The 20,881-nt window shown below is 45.1% G+C and overlaps 1 protein-coding gene across 36 annotated transcripts in view; it reads left to right on the top strand.

Moving 5' to 3' along the window:
• LPIN1 (lipin 1) overlaps window positions 1-20,881 on the top strand; it is a 150,762-nt gene that overhangs the window by 88,651 nt on the left and 41,230 nt on the right. For 16 of the 36 annotated variants that reach the window (XM_063789289.1, XM_001160223.7, XM_054678263.2 and 13 more), the window contains 9 exons: window positions 234-434; window positions 2,444-2,539; window positions 6,062-6,369; window positions 8,301-8,426; window positions 10,772-10,879; window positions 14,255-14,381; window positions 16,930-17,236; window positions 18,557-18,650; window positions 19,618-19,808. In XM_063789289.1, coding sequence (XP_063645359.1) covers window positions 234-434; window positions 2,444-2,539; window positions 6,062-6,369; window positions 8,301-8,426; window positions 10,772-10,879; window positions 14,255-14,381; window positions 16,930-17,236; window positions 18,557-18,650; window positions 19,618-19,808 — 1,558 coding nt within the window. The remainder of the gene's footprint in view (window positions 1-233; window positions 435-2,443; window positions 2,540-6,061; window positions 6,370-8,300; window positions 8,427-10,771; window positions 10,880-14,254; window positions 14,382-16,929; window positions 17,237-18,556; window positions 18,651-19,617; window positions 19,809-20,881) is intronic. The other 20 variants (XM_009442017.5, XM_024354204.3, XM_054678270.2 and 17 more) reach the window with 2 other exon arrangements.

The following is a 20,881-nucleotide window of genomic DNA, read 5'->3' as shown; positions in this document are numbered from 1 at the left end:
GCTGTGATGGGCCGTGATGGACTGTGATGGGCCATGATGGACACTGATGGGCTGTGATGGGCCCTGATGGACCCTGATGGGCCATGGGGGTGGATAGAACACATTCCAGAAATGAGAGGAGCTGAAAGTTGAGTGTGTAATCCACGTTTTTGAAATGGTGAGGAGTTCATTTTGATTGGCTCTTCCTCGGATTAATTGTGTGTCTGTGTGTGTTTTTTTTGTCTGTTTTCCAGGCGCAGACCATGAATTACGTGGGGCAGTTAGCCGGCCAGGTGTTTGTCACCGTGAAGGAGCTCTACAAGGGGCTGAATCCCGCCACACTCTCAGGGTGCATCGACATCATTGTCATCCGCCAGCCCAATGGAAACCTCCAATGCTCCCCTTTCCACGTCCGCTTTGGGAAGATGGGGGTCCTGCGCTCCCGAGAGAAAGTGGTGAGCTCTCAGGGCACGGGGACCTGGCACCGGCTCTCCTTAGAGAATGCCCTTGTACTCTGGTGATGCCACCTGTCTTGAACTCTCAGACCCAGAGTTTTAGGTCTTCGTTGGAAATGGCCAGTCACGGAACTGACAGTGACTAATTGAAATTATTCTAGTTAGTATGGCTGTGTAAATTAAAGTGCCGTGGCACACACCACTGTTTATTAAGCTCCTGTATCTGTGGGTCAGGAATTCAGGCAGAGCACAGTGGGGTGGTTTGTCTCTGCTCTCTGGGGCCTCAGCTGGAAAGCTCAAAGGCTGAGGGCTGGAATCATCTGAACACTCACGTTCTTTGTGACTGGTGGTTGATTCTGGCTCTTGGCTGGGCTCTTCGCTGAGGCTTTGGTCATACCAACTACCCGTGGCCTCTCCACGTGGCCAGGGCACCCCACAACACAGTGGCAGTGGTGAGGTGAGCATCTTGAGAGGGAGGAAGACAGGCAGATGCTGGAGCTTATGGCCTAGCTTTGCAAGCCACATGGCGTCACGTCTGCTGTGCTCTACTGGTTGGGGCCATCACAAGCCTGCCTGGGCTCAAGGGGAGGAGAAATAGGCTTTTCTTGCTGGTGTCAATGGAAGAAGGATAAAGTTCATAAATTTGGAGAGGAGAACTAGGTTGCTGCCTGCAGGGTGGCCAATTCTGACAGGCTGGGAAGTGTAGCCTCCTGCCAGAAGCAGAAACACACTTTGAGGAAGGGGCAAAGAGACCAGGGATTTGTGCTGTCTGGGGTCACAGAATCTACATATTTAATAAGCCACAGGAGAGGTCATGAGTGTTCAGGAGAGGAAAACATGCACACGTGCAACTGAGCTTCTGCCTGTCCATGGGACCCATGTTCAAAACGTGATGGCACTAGCACCAGCCAAGGGTGGAGTTTTCTGGTGTCTAACATCAAAGGGTGGAGCAGAGGAAGGGAAAACCCTCAGGGCACATTCTCCCTAGGTGGGCCAGGACCAGTTCCTGGGCTCTTAGGCTCTTATCAGGCAAAAAAAAAAAAAAAAGCAGAGCAGCTTCTTTTGCTGATACCAGTGCACAGTCTTTTGAAAGGGCTGATTTCTGTTTGGCCCTTAGGGAGGAAAGCGTCATGGTGGTTACTGAGGTGGGATATGAGGAAGCCTGTCCTATCTCCCATTCCATCATGGCCTGGAACTCCGTTCTTAAGGTTTCTCTGGCATCTCCTTGTCCCAGAGGGGGTCCGTTCAGTCAGTTGCGAGCTTAGAATTTTATTTCTAGTTTATTTTCAGGAGTGGCGAAGGTTCTGGAAGAGCAGGTAGGACCAGGATATTGATGTGGCTAGTTTTAGAAGACAATCTGCCACACAAATGGAAAGAAACAAATCCTTGCAAATAGACATTTCATGCCCCCACCTACTGTGGATTTTGGGATGATGTCTCCTGATTGGTCCTTTGAGTTAAGTTCAAGAGGAAGCTCTTCCTTGAGTATGTGTGAAGGATCCCAGCCAATAGTTGATGAGTTTTCCAGGGTGTAATTTCTAATGTCTGGGGCTGGGGAAGCTTTGATTGCAGCTTGAACTCTCACCAGCCATGTGACCCTGGGCTGGTTACTCCTCTTTTCTGGCCTCAGCTCCTCAGCCAAAAAAGGAGGAGCTAGACCAGGTGGTCTCGGAGGAATCTTTCTATTAGCTTGCTGCAAAAATAATTGCAGTTTTTGCCATTATTTTTAATAATTATAATAATGGCCAAAACTGCAGTTATTTTTGCACCAACCTACTGTTTTGGGTTCCATCTTTCCTGGTCAGGGGCCTGCCCTCCCGAACCCAGCACTCCTCCAGTCCTCAAGTGACAGTTCCCTTGGATGGGACTGCCTGACTGAGACTGGGAGTTGTGTGGCACTTCAGGGTGTATGCGATGATAGCGTATCTGTGGAGACTTGGCTGTCCCCGTGAGGTCTCCTGTTCTGGTGAAGGCAGTTCATTCTTTTCTTAACCATGTTTTCCCTTCAGGTTGACATAGAAATCAATGGGGAATCTGTGGATTTGCATATGAAATTGGGAGATAATGGAGAAGCATTTTTTGTTCAAGAAACAGATAATGATCAGGTAAGGAAGCCTGGGTGGTCAGGGTTACTTCCTAGTTTTGAGCTTTGAGTAATGGTTATCTGGAAACATGGCAGAAGTTTGTGCAAAGTAATACCGGCCGTGGCTGTGTGGATGATGGGGCAGAGAAAAGTGGGCGTTGATCTGTGTGGGGGATTTGAGCCAGACGGCCTAGGGGTGTGCTGAGTCCACACAGACTCAGCTCTCCTGGCTGGCTTCAGTTTGCTGACTGCTTCCCAGGAGACAGAGGGATGGACTTCACACATGGGCCTGGACCACTGTCAGAGGTGTATAGATTACATCGGTGTGTCAAATCTCAAATGCCCAATGTTCTTTTATTTAGTGAGTGGCTGAATTACTTTAAAAAATATTTTAAAAGCTTTATTGAGATATACATCACATATACACAATTTACCCATTTCAAGTGTACACGTAGTGGTTTTAGTATATTTACAGATAGGTGCAACTATCACCACAGTCAAATTTAGAACCTTTTCATCACCCCCAAAAGAAACACCATACCCTTTAGGTATCGCCTCCCCTATACTCCACCTTTCAACTGCTGAGCCCTAAGTTACCACAAATATTCCTATCTCTATAGATTTCCTTATTCTGAACTTTTGAATGGAATTACAGTATCTGGTCTTTTGTGCCTGTTTTTTTTTGACTAATGTTTCAAGGTTCATCCAGGTTTTAGTATGTATCAATATTTTATTCCTTTTTATGGCTGAATAGTATTCCATTGTATCTATAGACCGTGTCCATTCATCTGTTCCATTCATCATTACAAACAACTTGGGGCCAGGCATGGTGGCTCACGCCTGTAATCCCAGCACTTTGGGAGGTCGAGGTGGGCGGATCACGAGGTCAGGAGATAGAGACCATCCTGGCTAAGACGGTGAAACCCCATCCCTACTAAAAATACAAAAAATTAGCTGGGCGTGGTGGCGGGTGCCTGTAGTCCCAGCTACTCGGGAGACTGAGGCAGGAGAATGGTGTGAACCCGGGAGGCGGAGCTTGCAGTGAGCCGAGATCGTGCCACTGCGCACCAGCCTGGGTGGCAGAGCGAGACTCTGTCTCAAAAAACAAACAAACAAAAAAACCAAAAAAACCCAAAAAAACCCAACTTGGGTTGTTTCCACCTTGTAGCCATTGTAAACAACACGGCTGTGAACATTTGTATACAAGTTTTTGTGTGGACACGTGTGTTTGATTTTTCTTGGTTACATACCTAGGAATGGCATTGCTGGGCCATGTGGTAACTTTACATTTAACATTTGAGGAACTGCCAGACTGTGTTACAAAGCAGCTGTTCCATTTTGTATTCCTGCCAGCAGTGCACAAAGAGTTCTGATTTGTCTACATCTTTGCCAGTACTTTTCTGATTTTGTGATTCTAGTCATTCTAGTGGGTGTGAAGTGGTATCTCTTTATGGTTATGATTTGCATTTTCCTAATAACCAGCGGTGTCTGACATCTTTTTATGTGCTTATTGGCCATTTCTGAATCTTTGGAGAAATCTCTATTTAGATCCTTTGCTAGTTTTTTTTTTGTGTGTGTGTGTGTGTGTGTTGTTTTTCTTTTTTACTACTGCCTTGTATGCCTTCATTATATATTCTAGATACAAGTCCCTTATCGGGTATATGATTTGTAAATATTTTCTCCCATTGGGTGGGTTCTCTTTTCACTTTCTTGATGATGTTCTTTGCAGCACAATAGTTTTTAGTTTTAATGAAGTCTAATTTCTTTTTTTTTTTAAAGTTTGTGTTTACCTTTTTAATGTATTCTGTTTTTTCTTTTGTTGTGCATGCTTTTGGTGTCATATGCATAAAGAGTCCTTTGCCAAATCCAAGGTCATGATTTATGGTTATGTTTTCTACTAAGACAGACCACTTCCTTAACTCTTTTGTTCACAGATGAAGCACCTTAAAGGGGTCTGATGTAGGGATTCCTGAATGAAATCGACTTGAACTAGTTCCTTTCCAGGAAGACAGCTATGATTAAAAAGGAACGGTTCTTTATAACTCCAGGTTTTAAAGCAAGTGTCCATAATTGCAGCTTCGGGACAGAACAGTCCCAGGCACAGCCTCCATCCTGCCCGCCCAGAATAGTGGTGCCTGGGGAGGATCCAGCATCTCCCCTTCCATGTTCTAGAGCAACCCTGTTGATACTGGGGATCCCTGCATACCTGCTCTTCACTTCTCTTAGATGGGAAGACTCCAAAAATACTAACTGGTTCCTAATGGCCTTTGACAGAAACTCTTTGCACTGCATGTGGACACCTGCATTTTTAATTTCTATTTGTACCTGGCTTTAGATAGATTTTTGGCCATCGGAGCTGAGGAAGCATTTTGGGCCAGCATGCAGCGGGACCTGTATGGGGGCTGCTTGCTGGTCTTGCTGGCCTGACAGGGTGCCTGTGGGTGGGGTGGGGTCTTGGAGGCCAGAGTATGTTCAGCTCCATACAGATGCCTCTTAGGACCCCTGGGATGCTGCTGGAAGCTGGAGAGCCCGTGTCCTTCAGCACTGCTTGGTGCTTCATGTGCCTGTGGGGGTCTGCCTGGCTGCCCATTCCCTTCCAGCCCACGGACAGCAAAGGGCCCTTCTCTGCTCTTGATCTGAGAATCTGTGCTGCTTCTCTAGTTGCTCCAGTCCAGCAGCCGGGTGAGATGACCTCTCACTCCCTTCCAGCCTCAGCTGTGTGTCTCAGGTGTAGACATTCTATTTCAGTATGTCTGATGCTCTCCAAACCTATTTGAATGATCAGCAGCACACTTTTATTTATCCCCTCTGTTTTATGTATATTCTTATTGTCAACGAGTTTCTCATACAAAATGAGGCATTCATTAATAAAATGATTACTAGAGTTTTATTAAAACTGCTGAATCATTACAAACAACTACTAAATGGACAGGTTGTGTTTTTTCCTTTTGTCTTTAAGGAGAGGATCAGTATCTACTTCCTCGATGTTCAGGGCCCTCCTTGGGCCCTGGTGCAGGCAGGTTCTTGGGCGGGGCTGTCGGTTGTTTTATGTGTTTTTGGTTTTTAGATTGTTATTATCTTAATTCATTGCATATAAAAAATACACAATACACATTCTCTGTCTTTCTCTCACACCCACCCATGCACACCCACATCTACACAGAAGTGCAAGAGTGCATCCGATTCCCAGCATAATATGGTGAGTCAAAGCCCATTTTTTTCCTCTGTGCTCTGGATATTTCAGCCAAAGTTGAATTTTGGGGGCTTGAGATCACTGAGAATTACCTCCCATTGTTAAAATTACATAAATGCAGGATTGAGTACAAAGTGGCATTCAATACATTGTTGGCTTTCTGATCTTCTACCAGATTGGGCAGCCACATCTCCAGGTCACCGTGGCTGTGGCCTCTAGCTGGGCCATCTGCTGTGGCCCTCCCCAGGAGGTGCTTGGCCTCTGAAGTGAATCCTGGAGGCCTCTGGCAAGGCCCTGCTTCTTATACCTGAATGAACGAGGCTCTTTTTAGAAAATGTGTTCTTTTCTTAGGAAGTTATTCCTATGCACCTGGCCACCTCCCCCATCCTGTCAGAAGGAGCTTCGAGAATGGAATGCCAGCTGAAAAGGGGCTCTGTGGACAGGATGAGAGGCCTGGACCCCAGCACGCCAGCCCAAGTGATCGCTCCCAGTGAGACGCCGTCAAGCAGCTCTGTAGTAAAGAAGAGAAGAAAAAGGAGGAGAAAGTCACAGCTGGACAGCCTGAAGAGAGATGACAACATGAACACATCTGAGGATGAGGACATGTTCCCCATCGAGATGAGCTCGGATGAGGCCATGGAGCTGCTGGAGAGCAGCAGGTGATAACTGTCCAGGGTGGAGGGGCTGTGCCAGAATCAGACAGTTAACTGTTCAAGATTATTTTTATGAACTTTTTCCCCATAATTCCTTATTCTTTTATGTGTTTTAGACCAGTGGTCCCCAACCTTTTTGGCACTAGGGACCAGTTTTGTGGAAGACAGTGTTTTCATGGACCAGGGGTGGATGGTTTTAGGAGGACTCAAGCATATTACATTTATTGTGCTCTTTATTTCCATTACTATTACATTGTAATATATAATGAAATACAACTCACCATCATGTAGAATCAGTGGGAGCCCTGAGCTTGTTTTCCTGCAACTAGACAGTCCCATCTTGTGGGCGATGGGTGACAGATCATCAGGCATTAGATTCTCACAAGGAGTGCGCAGCCCAGATCCCTCACATGTGCAGTTCACAACAGGGTTCGTGCTCCTATGAGAATCTGATGCTGCCACTCATCTGGCAGGAGGAGGAGCTTAGGTGGTAATGTGAGGGATGGGGAGCGACTGTAAACACAGATGAAGCTTTGCCAGCTTGCCCGCCGCTTACCTCCTGCCATGTGGCCCAGTTTCTAACAGGGGCATGGACCCCAGGGGTTGGGGACCCCTATTTTAGGCTGAATTTTGGAATCATGTGGACCCAATCCTAGAGTGGTATAAAGATTTGCTGTGCTGTAGCCGAGAGACAGTTGGTGATGCTAAACCTCCTTGGCTGATCACTTTAGCAGCCTGGGTTGGAGTCAAGAAACAGGAACTGAGCAAATTAATAGTTCATGACCAAACCCATTTTCTTGGAACCTATTTATTCTTATTTGAGCACCAACTATGCACAATTGGGCTGATTTATAGGCAAGGGCTGATTTCAGACTTAAAAGTGAATGAAGAAAATGCTGTTTTCTCTATAAGCCAACTTTTTCCTTTTTAATTTTGACTTAGGTCCAAAGTTTAATGGAAATTTTGTTTCCTTTTTCTTTGCTTTTAACAGTGTGGTGAAATTCTGTTTGTATGTATTACTATTTTGGTGAAAAATGCCAGTTTTAAAAGATAAAATTCATTTTGAAGGATATTTGATGTTTCAGATTTTTACATAATTCAGTATAATTTTTGATAATTTTGTTAACATAAAGAAGGGATAAGGAGAATCAGGAGTATCTTCCTGTGTCATTATTTGGAATAAAATATATCTTTTTTCTTAGTGAAAAATAAATGTCAACTGGCAACGAATATTGCTTTTCCCAACTACAGCCTCTAACCTGTGACAGGCTTAGAACCAGGGTCATTAGGCTTCCTATAATTGCCTTCTCTGCATGACTGTTAAGTACAAAATTTAGTGGTAGGTGTTCCAGGTAACATCAACATATAGACAGATGGCCTCTGCATGATTGAAATTGTGAATTGTATTTAGTAGTGAGTGTGCTTATACCTGAAACGAGGTCATTTGCAGTTATTCTGTAATCATAAGGCATGTTTGGTTGATGCCATTTATTTCTTCTGCTAGACAAAACGTGATCAGCGTATGGTCATTGAGTTATTCAGCAGTTCTGCCTGTACCTGGCAGGGGTTTTATACCACCCTGGGGCCGGTTTGGGGCCACTCTACCTCCCAGGCTTTTGGAACGTGACCGTGTAGGATAGCAGGAGGTGGCACGATGGGAGGATCCAGCAGTGTGATCACCGCATGTGTGTCTGAGTCCAAATGCTGAAACAAAATCATTTTACAATTAGAATTCGGCCAAAGCATTAGCACATAGACAGGTTTATGGATGCCGGTATCTCACTTTTTCCCCCTCCACTGCCTGGAACAGATCTGGGTGTTTAAAGAGATCATGTTAATTACAAAGCACTTAGAGCTAATCAAGAAAAAATTGGAACTTGATTATGAATCTATCATTAAGAATTCTTTGACTTTAATCTTTTTTTTTTTTCCTCCAGAACTCTTCCTAATGATACACCTCCATTCCAAGATGATATTCCTGAGGAAAACCTCTCCCCGGCTGTGATTTACCCTCAGTCAGCCTCATACCCTAATTCGGATAGAGAGTGGTCGCCCACTCCCAGGTAAGCTGTTCCCTGTTCCCCTGGCCCAGTGCAGAGGCTTAGAAGTCAGTGATAGGAAGCAATTCTAAGAAAAGAATGAAATAGAAATGAAAAGTGAAAATAATTAGGACTAGGAAAAACACGGTGTAGAGTCGGAGGTACAGATTAGGATTAAACACAGAACATGTTCAGATCATACACTTATACCTGGTGTCAGAATCCATCTGCAGATATGGCTGTTAGCTCCCTGGAGGTGAACTTGAAAGGAAAACCATGTAAATTACATCATGCTAATTGTTAATAGGAGAAAACACAGTGGCAGAGCCTTTCTTGATACTTAGCCCTAAGTAAAATTCAAAAACAGACGTTGCTTCAGGAGCCGCTGAGGTCCTTCAGGGCTATTAGAATGGTGCCTCCGCCACACTTAATCCATTCTGCCGAATTCAAGAATATTTATTTCCCTGAAATGAACTCACAAGTTGCCCTAGAGGAAAACTTGGAGAACTAGAGCTGCTCACTGTGCAGATGCCATCCTGATGACCCCAGAGATGTTTACATCTGTGAAACCTCTGGGAATAGTGAGCCCCCTGGCTAGTTTTCAAAGGACTTGGGGAAGAGGGTAGATCTAAATCCTGTGTTCTCAACACAGGAAATAATATAACCCCCATTGGGATGAAAATTCATTCTTGGGTGGCCACAAAATCTTAGACATTATAATGGTTTGTGGTCTCTAAGGGGCCACAGCATTAAAATCTCATGGTGGGTGGAGTTGGGCTATTAATTTCTCAGAATGCTCGGGGGCGTGTTGATAATGAAAAAGAGACTGAGAAACGCTGATCCAAACGCCAGTGACATCCTTGGGTTATTCGTACACCTCATGCTTTAGATTCGCTTCTGGTTCACGGTGGAAGTGTGCCAGCCCTTAGAAACTCTGGGTTCCTACCTGAAGCCAGTCTTATCAAAACGCCACCCCTGGTTCCAGTTTGATCAGGGTAACCTTGTGAATTAGCAAGCAGCAGTCCGCAGTGTGTGCTGACATGGAGGTTGGAGAGAAAATAGCTATGTCCCATGCCTGGTTTCCAGCCAATACTGATGTCGCAGGTTAGTCCAGCAGGCTGAGGCTGAGGCCTGTGACAGAGTCCCTGCATGGAGGTCTTCCTGCGTCAGAGCCTAGCCCTGTTCAATAGAAACGTAATAACTAGCTCCATATGTAATTTTAAGATTTCCAGTAGCCCTGTTTTTAAAAAGTAAAAAAAAAAAAAAAGGTGAAATTAATTTTAAAGCTATATTTCATTTGACCACAGTATTTTCAAAATATCGTTTCAACAAGCAATCAATTTTAAAGAATTATTAATGAGATACATCACATTTCTGTTTTCATACCAAGTCTTTATAAACTCCATTATGTATTTCACATGCGCAGAACATCCGAATTTGGACCAGCCACGTTTCAAGTGCTCAGGAACCACCTGTAGCTGGTGGTTTATTATATTGGACAGTGCAGATATAATACCTTTCTAGATTCTCATTCTTTCTCTAGGTCTGTGGAGATAAAATAGTGGAGGGAAAAATAGTGGTTTAGGAGAAAAATAATGTAGAATATTTAGAACCCAATAATAGACGAAAAAATCTGTTCAAGCACTATATGTTAATTTTAAGGATTTAAAAGAAACACTTTAAACACAACTCTGAGCATGTTTAATGCTCAAAACATCTGTAATGTTTTGCCTCATGAATGCAGCATAATGACTGAGTCAGGTTATGTAGCTCTGACCATCACCAAATGGAATGACAAATTAGGATAAATAGCTACATTTCCACATTTGGAATTAGGTATTTTCTGTAAAGAGACAATCGACAGCACACACGAGCACATTTTTGGATTATGTAGTTTGATTAAGCACGAAAGTGTGACCAGAGATGATCAGTTCTACACATGGGTGAAACAGAAAGTGAAATAGGTCATTTGGCAGTTTCCTGCTTTTGTGTCTCAGAAAATTCACGCTGATTCCTTAGCAATTTCAATATCCGGTGCTCTGCCATTATCAGATGTCTGAGTTTCTTTATTTTCTTAAAAATGTCGTTGTTGAGAGTAGTTAAATACTTTACGTAATCTTATATATAATCTTTATATAAAGTACATATATTTTGTAATTATATATAATCTTATATATAATCTTTACATAAAGTATATATACTTTATATAATCTTATATATAATCTTTAAAGTATATTATATATACTTTATATAATCTTATATATAATCTTTATATAAAGTATATTACATATACTTTATATAATCTCACTTGATGTAATTGACCTCTGATTTTGTCTTTCTTTTAATGTGTATCACGTGGTGGTATCCAGTAGCCTGGTAGATTGCAAAAGGACTGCCCCTCATCTTGCAGTTGCGGCCGAGGGAGGTCTGTCTAGTTCTTGCCCTCCACAGTCTTCCCTGTTCCATCCTTCGGAAAGGTAGAGGAGTTATTTTCCCCACTGGGATATATTCAATAATGAAAAATTTGATCTAACTCTTATTATAAGTCTATTTTACCATTAACCAAATTACTTATGAAGAAAATACCTGTAGATTATATGAAGTGAAAATTTTGATTTAACTCTTACAAATCGATTTCACCAACCAAATTACTTATGAAAAAATATGTATATAGATTACTCTTTTCCTTTCGTTATAAGCATTTGTAGATGATCAGATTTTTTTTTTTTAATTCCTAAATTTGACTCTCTGGAAATTATGGTTAAGCATATAATTTTACCTAATTCTGTGAAGTGCTTTGAAAATGAGAATAATGAAATATAGCTTGGGAATATGATCTTCTGTTTTCTGTCTCGGGTTGTTTGACAAATAAGTTTACAAGATATTTTTGGAATACCACTTTAATTTATTATAAACATTTAAGTAGTTTATTGGGCTGTCTGAATAATGGAGTCAGACGCTTTCCACAGCATTTCTAGAACAGAATCTTGGAGAATGGCCTGGGCTGGGTCTCAGGCTGAGGATCAAAGGTTGGTGTGTTCACTCGATGTAGTCATCTCAGATTTCTGCCTTCATTCCCTCAGTTTTGACCTACCTACTTTGTGGACTTACATGGTTTACTTTGTAAGCCTTAGCAAATGAAGCTACGATTAATTTGTACGTGGAAAACCTTTTTTCTTTTTGATTAAAGATCCAGACCTCAGGATGTACTTCATTCAGAGGCTACATTTGCAGAAGAAAAGTCCATTTAAAATGAGGAAAACAAAGTTGTAAATAGTTAAAACTAATTAGCCTTATTGGGACTGGCAAAAATACTGAAAACTTTGATAAGGCTAATAAATACCTTGTTTATGAACATCAGTCATTGACCTTGTAAGCTTACTTTTTTGAACAACCCTTGATCTTAAAATAATAATATTTCATGACGGAGCACTTTGGAGTCATCTTTCTGATAAATCCCACTTGGCAGTGGGCCCCATTCCTGGGTCCTTTTTGGTCCGTCTGAATTCCCTCAGTGACGGTCGGCAGAAAGCGCATCTGTGTTTGTGCACGAGACCTTCGGAGAAGGGTTGCTGTGGCCTGAACGGGCAGCATTTATGGTGGTGGCCTGTTTGCTGTCGGGGCGGGACTTGCAGCAGACTTTCTCGTAGGGCTGGGCTCCTTATGCATGAGTTACACGCCTGAGTGCCTCTACGGGTTTTGTGGCTTGTGGCTTTTATGAAGGGACCAGAATGTTAGGAACTCTGGAGTTGCGAATTGCTGCAGGAGAACCGTGTTCCGCATTTTGTTCTTCTAGAGCAGAGGTTGGTAAACCACGGCCCATGGGTCAAATCCAGTCCACCATCTGCCTCTGTCAGACTTTCCCAGGCATAGGCAGTTGGTTTACGTACTGGCTGTGGCTGCTTTCACACCACCACAGCAGCGAGTGGTTGCGACAGACGTAAAACCCATAAAGCCCGAGATATCTGCTACTGGGCTCTTTACAGAAAATGTTTAAAACCCATAAAGCCCGAGATATCTGCCACTGGGCTCTTTACAGAAAACGTTTGCCGACCCCTGCTTGGAGCAAGCTTTGTCTAAAGGACTTTATTTCATTTAGTGACAGTGAGATAATTTATTGCTGCAAAGAACTTATAGCCAAATATGTTCTATTTTGTCTGGTAAAACAGAATGGCAAGAGCTTTTTCGACAAATACTTTGAGGTTTGGGAATAGCACCGTTGAGGGTGAGAAGCCGGTTTTGATGGACTTATTCCATGATGATGCTGGAGAAAGAGTGGATTGAGGTCACACTTGTAGGTACCGAGGCCCCTCGCTGGAGGCCACAGCCTGCGCTTTTCCCATTGCAGTGATACCGAACACGTGACTGTAGACGCTTCAGTGCCATCAAAGCGTTGTCTCTTTGGAGAAGTCCAGTTGTGGAACTGGAAGAGCAAGGAGGTTGAAAGGCCAGGAGCCTTTCCCACATGGATGTGTGGGGGCCCCACGTGCCTTCTCATAGGACTGCTCCCTAAAGGGCAGAACTGTGTGTCTGTTGGGAGCAGGGTGTCCCATTGCAGAAGCTCTCCTAATGTGATGTCAGGAGCCTCTTCTCCCCAGGCAGGCGAAAGAGAGCGTGCAGGCTGCCCCGTGGCAGCACGTCGTTAGAAGGGCTGGGAGTCATGGGCACCAAGGGAGCAGGGACCACCCTCTGCCCCTTGGTGTGAGATGAGAGATGGCACTTGGTCTGGCTGCTCTATGCAGCTTGATCAAAGAGATTCAGGATCAGTTTAGCCCACAAGGTCCCTGTTTGTTGGATACAAGTTATGTATCATCATGAACTCACCTTGTATTGACAGGAAAGTTATATTCAATTGGAGTTGAACTCTAGGTAAATGAGACCAGAAGCATTAGTTTCTGAAAAATAGGTAAGGTCTGGGAAGGAAGACGGCAAGGGAAACTGAAAGCTTTATTTCCTGCTTTGTCTGAAAAACCCTGCCGTCTTCCTCTAGAGGAAATGATGTGGGAAAATAAGCAATAATTAACCATGTTATTATGCGGCAATAAATAATTACAAGAATTGCTGCTGTAAATAAGATTTCTCTAAGTTGTTTAGAATATGGTGAGGATCTTGTGGATAAGTTAATGACTTTTGGATGGTTACTTTGGCTGGGCAGAAGTAAGACCTTGTTTGGGTCTTCAGAGTAAAAATTCAGGAAACATGGAGGTGGTTACTGAGCGAGCCTTAGCCAGTTGGTGAGTCCCTTGTGAAATATTCCTGGAAGACATAAGATCTTAGAAAATTTCAACTTGTAGGCTCCTGCCCAACGTTCTCGAGTTTATTTGTGGCATCCAGCATCTTTGGTAAAATTGGCACATCATATAATTTCCCTGTTTCCAGGCCAGTGCAGATGATAAATATTTAAAATATGGACTCTAATGAGTGCCAGCCGGAGCCAACCAAGACCCTTTTGCAGCCCTCTGACAGCAGAGGAACTTGATTTGGAAACAGATTGCAGGAGATGCGAGTACAGAGTGGGGTGGGGAAGGGTGGTCTTTTTGAGGTAAGAACAGACTATTTTTCCCTTTCTCTTTCCATCTCTTTCTTTTGTATTCTGGGCCACTTCTTTTTCTCCTCTCCCCCGCGGTGCACCAGGCGGCAGGGTGGGGCGGGCGACCCACGTGGAGCGCCTTCCATGGGAGGCGCTTCCCTGCCCCCTGGTGGCCGGAGGAGGGATTTGTCATGAGGCTCCGCTCAGAGCGAACGACAGCTGGGGGTGCATTTTCTGGGCTATTTGAGCCATGGAGCTGGGCCCAAAACATTTACAAAAGTTTCTTTTCCCACCTTAATTTTCTCTTTGTGTTTTCCTTAAGTCCTTCCGGTTCCCGACCTTCAACACCTAAAAGTGATTCAGAATTGGTCAGCAAGTCCACGGACAGGACAGGGCAGAAGAACCCAGAAATGCTTTGGCTGTGGGGAGAGCTGCCGCAGGCTGCTAAGGTGAGAGTCTCTTCAGTTCTGCCACGGACCGAAGATTTCTAACTCAGCTTAAATTACATGGAATTAGTATCATAGCATAGCCAAGAAACACAGCTACCGGGAGCCAGAGGTAAACCAAAATATATTAAGGGTTAGCCTTGAATGTTGGAATTACTTTCTTCCACGTTACCAACATTATAGAGAGGTCTCATTGCTTTTGTAGATTTTAAACCTATGGGATTCCTCTTAGGATTTACTTTTTTTTTTTTTTTCTTGAGAGAGAGTCTCACTCTGTCACCCGGGCTGGAGGGCAATGGCTCTATCTCGGCTCACTGCAACCTCTGCCTCCCAGGTTCAAGCGATTCTCCTGCTTCAGCCTCCCGAGTAGCTGGGATTACAGGCGCATGCCACCACGCCCCACTAATTTTTGTATTTTTAGTAGAGACGGGGTTTCACCGTGTTGGCCAGGCTGGTCTTGAACTGCTGACCTCAAGTGACCCGCCTGCCTCTGCCTCCCAAAGTGCTGGGATTATAAGCGTGAGCTGCCGTGCCCAGCCAGGATCTACATTTTCTATCACAGCTAAATGCAAATTAAATTAAAGAAATACAACTTACACACAATCTTGCTGTCTTGAAACTGTAAACAAAAATAGCTTCCAGCTCTTGAGTCTGCTAGGTCAGTGATGAGTGGAGCAAAGCCACAGGGAGAGAGTTGTGGACTCTTGGCCCATTGAAAAAGAAGCTGAGTTGTAAGAGCTGGAATCCACATGTTCTTGTGTCCCTCACACAGAGAGACATCTGGGAGAGCCCTGGGAGAAGGAAAGGCTAATAGAACAGAAATGAAAGATTTCAGCCTAATAGATAAACAAAGTCAGAAAACCTTAAGGTTTTGATTCATCAAGTAGTAAGTATTTCTGGGCCCTCATTGTTGGTGGGACCCTGAATTTGACCCTATGGAGATCTCCAAAATAAATAGAGAAGCAGCTGAGGGTAGCGGAGAGAATGAGGGCCTGGGAGGCAGCAGGTTATTCTGGGTTTGAGTCCTCACTGCACCGCTTGCTAAAAAGGTGACCTTGGGCAAATGAGTAGACTTCCCTGAACCTCAGTGTCTTCATCTGTAAAACTGTGAGAAAATGACAGAATTGTTGTGAGGTTAGAAGGGCTAATGTAGGTATGTGAAGTATCTGGCACCTGTAGGCCCTCTGAATATTTGCATTCTTTCTCTTTGGCTGTGGTTACATGCACGCTGAGCCCCATCTTGGATATGCAGTGGGTTTACATGTAGGTACATAACTGGTTCAGCAAATATGTTTCTAAAAACATGAAATGAACACAATCTTTTCTTTCAAGAAATTTTATTTGGTATGCTAATGTATTATAAGCATCTTGAATTATGTTATTATATCACAAGCTTTAAAAAATATTGTAAGGTCCTTAGAAGATGCTATAGCCTCTTGCATCCCCAATAAATGTTTGTAATATGAATGAATGAGTGAGTGAGTGTGTGAATGACTATTGAAAACATCCCTTATAAAGAGTCAAGATGGGCAGCTTTTTGGAGAGTAGTCTGTTGAGGCCAAAGTTGTGGATCCATTTCCTCTCTAGGTTATATTTAGATTTCATAGAAAATGCTGATTTACCTGTCCACAGCTATGGTGCTGACCCAGCCAACTCTCTTTGCAAGTTTATGTCGTTAGTTGCTGGAGAAACAGCATGGAAGTGCAAATCCATCACTTCTTCTGGCAAAATAGTTGTAACCACAGATTTTCTGTAGCATTGTTTTCATTTGCAATTGAAGCTGTTTGATCAGATAGAGAAGTGAATACTTTCTCCCCTCTTTTTAGCCCATGAATTGCATTTTGGTTTTTGTTTGAATAAATCTTTTCTGTAACTGGAAATCCCTCTGGCGGTAGAATCAGAAATGCTAATTTCTCACTCATGTGAACCAACTGTCACCAAATCTTTACTTATTCACTCATGTTTTGGGAATAAACTTTATTGAAATATACATACAGAGAAATACACACATTGTAAATGTATAGCTCAATACATTTGCACAGCAGGAACAGATCTGTGCAACGTGCACCCAGACCGAGAAGCAGAGCATGACCAGCAGCATGGAAACCCCCACTCTTGGCGGTCACTGCTCAGACTGACCCCTCTGCTCCCTGCAAGGGGAAACTTGATCTTAGCAACAGAGATTAGTTTTGCAAGATTCATTCATGTTGTTGGTGTAGCTGTAATTCATTTATTCTCATGGCCACTGAGAATCGCAGTGTGTGTGAAAAGACTTGTAATCTAACAGCATTTAGGGTGCTCCTGCCTGTTGGCATTGCTAATCTCACTTCTCTTTGGCAGTTGATGTTTCACAGGAAAGTTCATTTGCTTTGGACCTAATATTCTTGGTTTCTGGACTTTTTGGCAGGTATAGAAATCACCAGGTGATTGTTGAGGCTTAAAAGTCCCTGCCTACTTTTGATTACTTGTTCTCCTTGGGTCACTCAGTTTTTCTGGTTGCCTTTGTGCTGACCTTGTCTCTCTCTCTGTCCCTCCCTCCTCTTTGCTCTAGTCTTCTTCTCCACACAAGATGAAAGAGTCCAGCCCATTGAGCAGTAGAAAAATTTGTGATAAAAGTCACTTTCAGGCCATTCACAGCGAATCTTCAGACACTTTTAGTGACCAATCGCCAACTCTGGTCGGTGGGGCACTTTTGGACCAGAACAAGCCTCAGACAGAAATGCAGTTTGTGAATGAAGAAGACCTGGAGACCTTAGGAGCAGCAGCGCCACTCTTGCCCATGATCGAGGAGCTCAAACCCCCCTCTGCCAGTGTAGTCCAGACAGCAAACAAGACGGATTCTCCTTCCAGGAAAAGAGGTACCAAGGCTGGGGCTTCCCGGCTCTTTTTCTGTTCATAGTTTGTGCTCACTCTACACATGACAGGTCCTTTCCAAAGTTCCAAGGAAACTGAGGTAGAAACTGAACCGTGACAATGATCATGTTCAGTCTGAGCTCTTCAGCAGAATATATTAATTATCGGAATTTAGTCATAGGAAATCAGACATGAAGGAGGCCTTGAGGATCATGTAGCAAACTTCATTTTACACACTGAGGCTGCTTGCTGAGGCCTGGGAGAGTTAAGTCCTTTTCAGCACACCATGGGACCCATAAGTGTGACTTTTATAAGGCTGATTATTAGGTTAATCCTGGCCACCTCTCTCCTTGCCCTGCGTTGCTTTCCAGCCCCTTAACACTGTAATTTCTGCATACCATTTATCATGATTTCAAATGATCATTATTTTATTGATTTATTTTTGCCTGACTCCCCCATAGAATATGTGCTGTCTGAGATCAAGAGTCTTTTCTATCTAACTTGCCTTTCTCTCCTCGGCGCTTGGCATAGTGGTTGGCACACAGTGGGCGCTCTGTGTTGGTTTAATGCACTCCTGGCTGTGTGTTAGTATCAACGATGCCAGGCCTGATCTCCATCCACCCAGCAGCTTCGTGTGGTTTTCTAGAATTATATGGACCAATTACATCATTTTCTGCTAGAAGTAAAGAGGACATTTGAAGTCATCATGCCCAGTGTCTGACAGTGCACAGTGTGGGATGCTTTGCCTCGGGGTATCGATGGGGAAGTGCCTAATGAAAGCTTTTATCGTTTCATAATAAGTGTAATAATAATGGTAATAGCCTCAATGCGTTTAGTGCTCAGTACACTTCAGGCACTTTACGGAGGAGGAATGAGGCTCAGCAAGTTAACTAACTTGATCCAGGCCACACGATGGTGGATGACGGCCCTGGTTTGTGGACCTTGGTGGTCTACGGTCACGTTGTACTGCCCACCATTTTCCAATGGGAAAAGTGCAGGCTGTGGCCTCCAGCGAGGGGCCTCGGTACCTACAAGTGTGACCTCAATCTACTCTTTCTCCAGCATCATCATGGAATAAGTCCATCAAAACCACCTCACCCTCAACGGTGCTGTGCCCAGACCTCAAAGTATTTGTCTAAAAAGCTCTTGCCATTCTGTTTTACCAGACAAAATAGAACACACTTGGAACTGTTGTGGTTCTTGGGCAGTTTGAGTACCTGGGAGCAAATCTGCACATAGTGTTTAAATGCTGTTTCTATAGATACAAGGCCGTGAGCTCATTTCTAGAAGAGTGGTTTTCTGACTTGAGCCATTTGCCCTTTTAGATAAACGAAGCCGACATCTTGGTGCTGACGGCGTCTACTTGGATGACCTCACAGACATGGATCCTGAAGTGGCGGCCCTGTATTTTCCCAAAAAGTAAAATTCCTCTTAATTCCTCACATCATTTCCTATAATCTGAATATCATTCTGTGTGAGACCAGTTTTCCCTTATGTTTGATTAGAAAGTGTGCAAGACAGCTGGGCGCGGTGGCTCACGCCTGTAATCCCAGCACTTTGGGAGGCTGAGGTGGGCGGATCACTTGAGGTCAGGAGTTCAAGACCACCCTGGCCAACATGGTGAATCCTCATTCTACTGAAAATACCAAAATTGGCTGCACGTGCTGGCACGCACCTGTAATCCTAGCTACTCGGGAGGCTGAGGCAGGAGAATTACTTGAACCCAGGAGGCGGAGGTTGCATTGAGCCGAGATCATGCCATTGCACACCAGCCTGGGCCACAGAGTGAGACTCCATCTCAAAAAAAAAAAAAAAAAAGTGTGTGAGAGAGAGGCAGTGGGAGGCTCCCATTGCCTTGTGAAATGCGCCTGCTCTGTCTATGGACATAAGGGTGTGGGTACTGGGCGGCGTCCCCACCTCTGGACAGGGGCGCAGCACCAGGCTGCCCTCCCTGCAAAGCCTGAGGTCATGTTGTCCACAGTGGTCGTGGTCCACAGCCCAGTAAGTGGCAGCTGTGCAGCCCCTTCTTCCCCCAGGAGGGTCTCCCGTGATCCTGGGGACCCACCCTCAGTCCCCCTGCGATCTAGGGCAGGGCTGGCGCCTGGAGGGGAAGGGCAGGGAACAGGGAGGACAGCTTAATGCTTCTTCAGTATATTTTAGGGGGATACAGGGAGATGCAGCCAGCTGAGAAGTAATGGTTTTCTCTCCTAAGCTAAGGCGTTTAATGTCTCTTTCCTTGTCGTGGTGCTTTAATAAACATCTGTGCTGAGATGCAGCCGTTTGCGGCTCTGAGGGTGGCCGCGTGCCAGAGCATCACTGGATGGCGATGTAGGACCCTGGACTGGGACAGTCCTCAGCCGGTCTCTGCCGCTTTTCCTCCTTCCAGCGGAGATCCTTCCGGACTCGCAAAACATGCAAGCGACAACGGAGCCCGGTCAGCCAACCAGTCCCCGCAGTCGGTGGGCAGCTCGGGCGTGGACAGTGGCGTGGAGAGCACCTCGGACGGGCTGAGGGACCTCCCTTCCATCGCCATCTCCCTCTGCGGGGGCCTCAGCGACCACCGGGAGATCACGAAAGGTACCGCGGGCCTCGCGCGGGCGCCCTCTGGTGGCCGCCGGTCAGAAGGCGCAGAGGCTTAGGCTTCTCCAAGGAGTGCGTGTCAAGGCAGCTTTTCCCTTGGTTGCGGTTAATGATAGCACAGATGATAGCACCGAACTCATAATCCCGATGTTTCTGGCTTGCAGTTAGTGGGCCTCAGAGTTCTGTGGGTCACACATGGCTCGGGCCATCGTTGTGTGTTTCCTGTGCCCCAGGCTAGCACTGCAGAGATGGCCTCCAGAGGCCTGCAGGCTAGAGGGGGTGTCAGTCTAATTAAATTAGAGGGTGTCGGCAGCGAGAGAGAAGTGCGCCGGCGACTTGGAACAGGGAGGTCTGAGTTTGTCGGAGGAGGGCTGGGAAATTTTCCCAGCTGGATTCAAAGGGCGTTAATCGGGTGGGCTTAGGTGATTCATTCACAGCACCTGCCACATTCGTAGCAATGCACTCCCAGGGCCTCCTGACAGTTCCATGGCAGGGTGTGCCCAAGCCCCCCAGTGGGTGCAGTCAGCAGTTATCAGCTGGGGACTAGACACAGTGGCCCTGCATCCCTCCTGCCCCCTCTCTCACCACTGCCTCTTTTCCATCCCCTCGTAGTATTTCTAGCAGGGAAGGGGCCGAGGCTGTGTACTTCTTCCCTCTACCTCTCAGGAGCCACCCCCATCTCCCCTTCCACCCAGGGCTGCCATGTGAGACTCCTGCCTCCACCCTGGTCCCTTCAAGGCTTTGGGAATTTTTTCTTCCGCAAAGATTGAGACCTTTTTGTTCTCACGCCCGTGCCAGCCAGTCCTTTGAGAGCAGAAACAAGATTGTGTGCTGGGTCCCGCCGGCTCCATTCATTCACTCAGTTTTCCTAGGGCCACACATTAATACCCAGCCTCACTGTGTTTCTGAAGTCATGGGGGCTCTCTGGACACTGGCGTGAGGAGTCCCCTGGGCGTTCCCTCCCTGATATACATGAGCTGGTGGGGGTGGGGTGGCAGCACTGACAAGGCTGGGCACCGTTATCTGAGTGTTATCTCATGGGGCCGGGATCTGCAGCTGTCCAGTCCTTA

Source organism: Pan troglodytes, chromosome 12, assembly GCF_028858775.2.
Source record: "Pan troglodytes isolate AG18354 chromosome 12, NHGRI_mPanTro3-v2.0_pri, whole genome shotgun sequence".
NCBI lineage: Eukaryota > Metazoa > Chordata > Mammalia > Primates > Hominidae > Pan > Pan troglodytes.
This window is presented reverse-complemented; position numbering and strand designations above follow the sequence as displayed.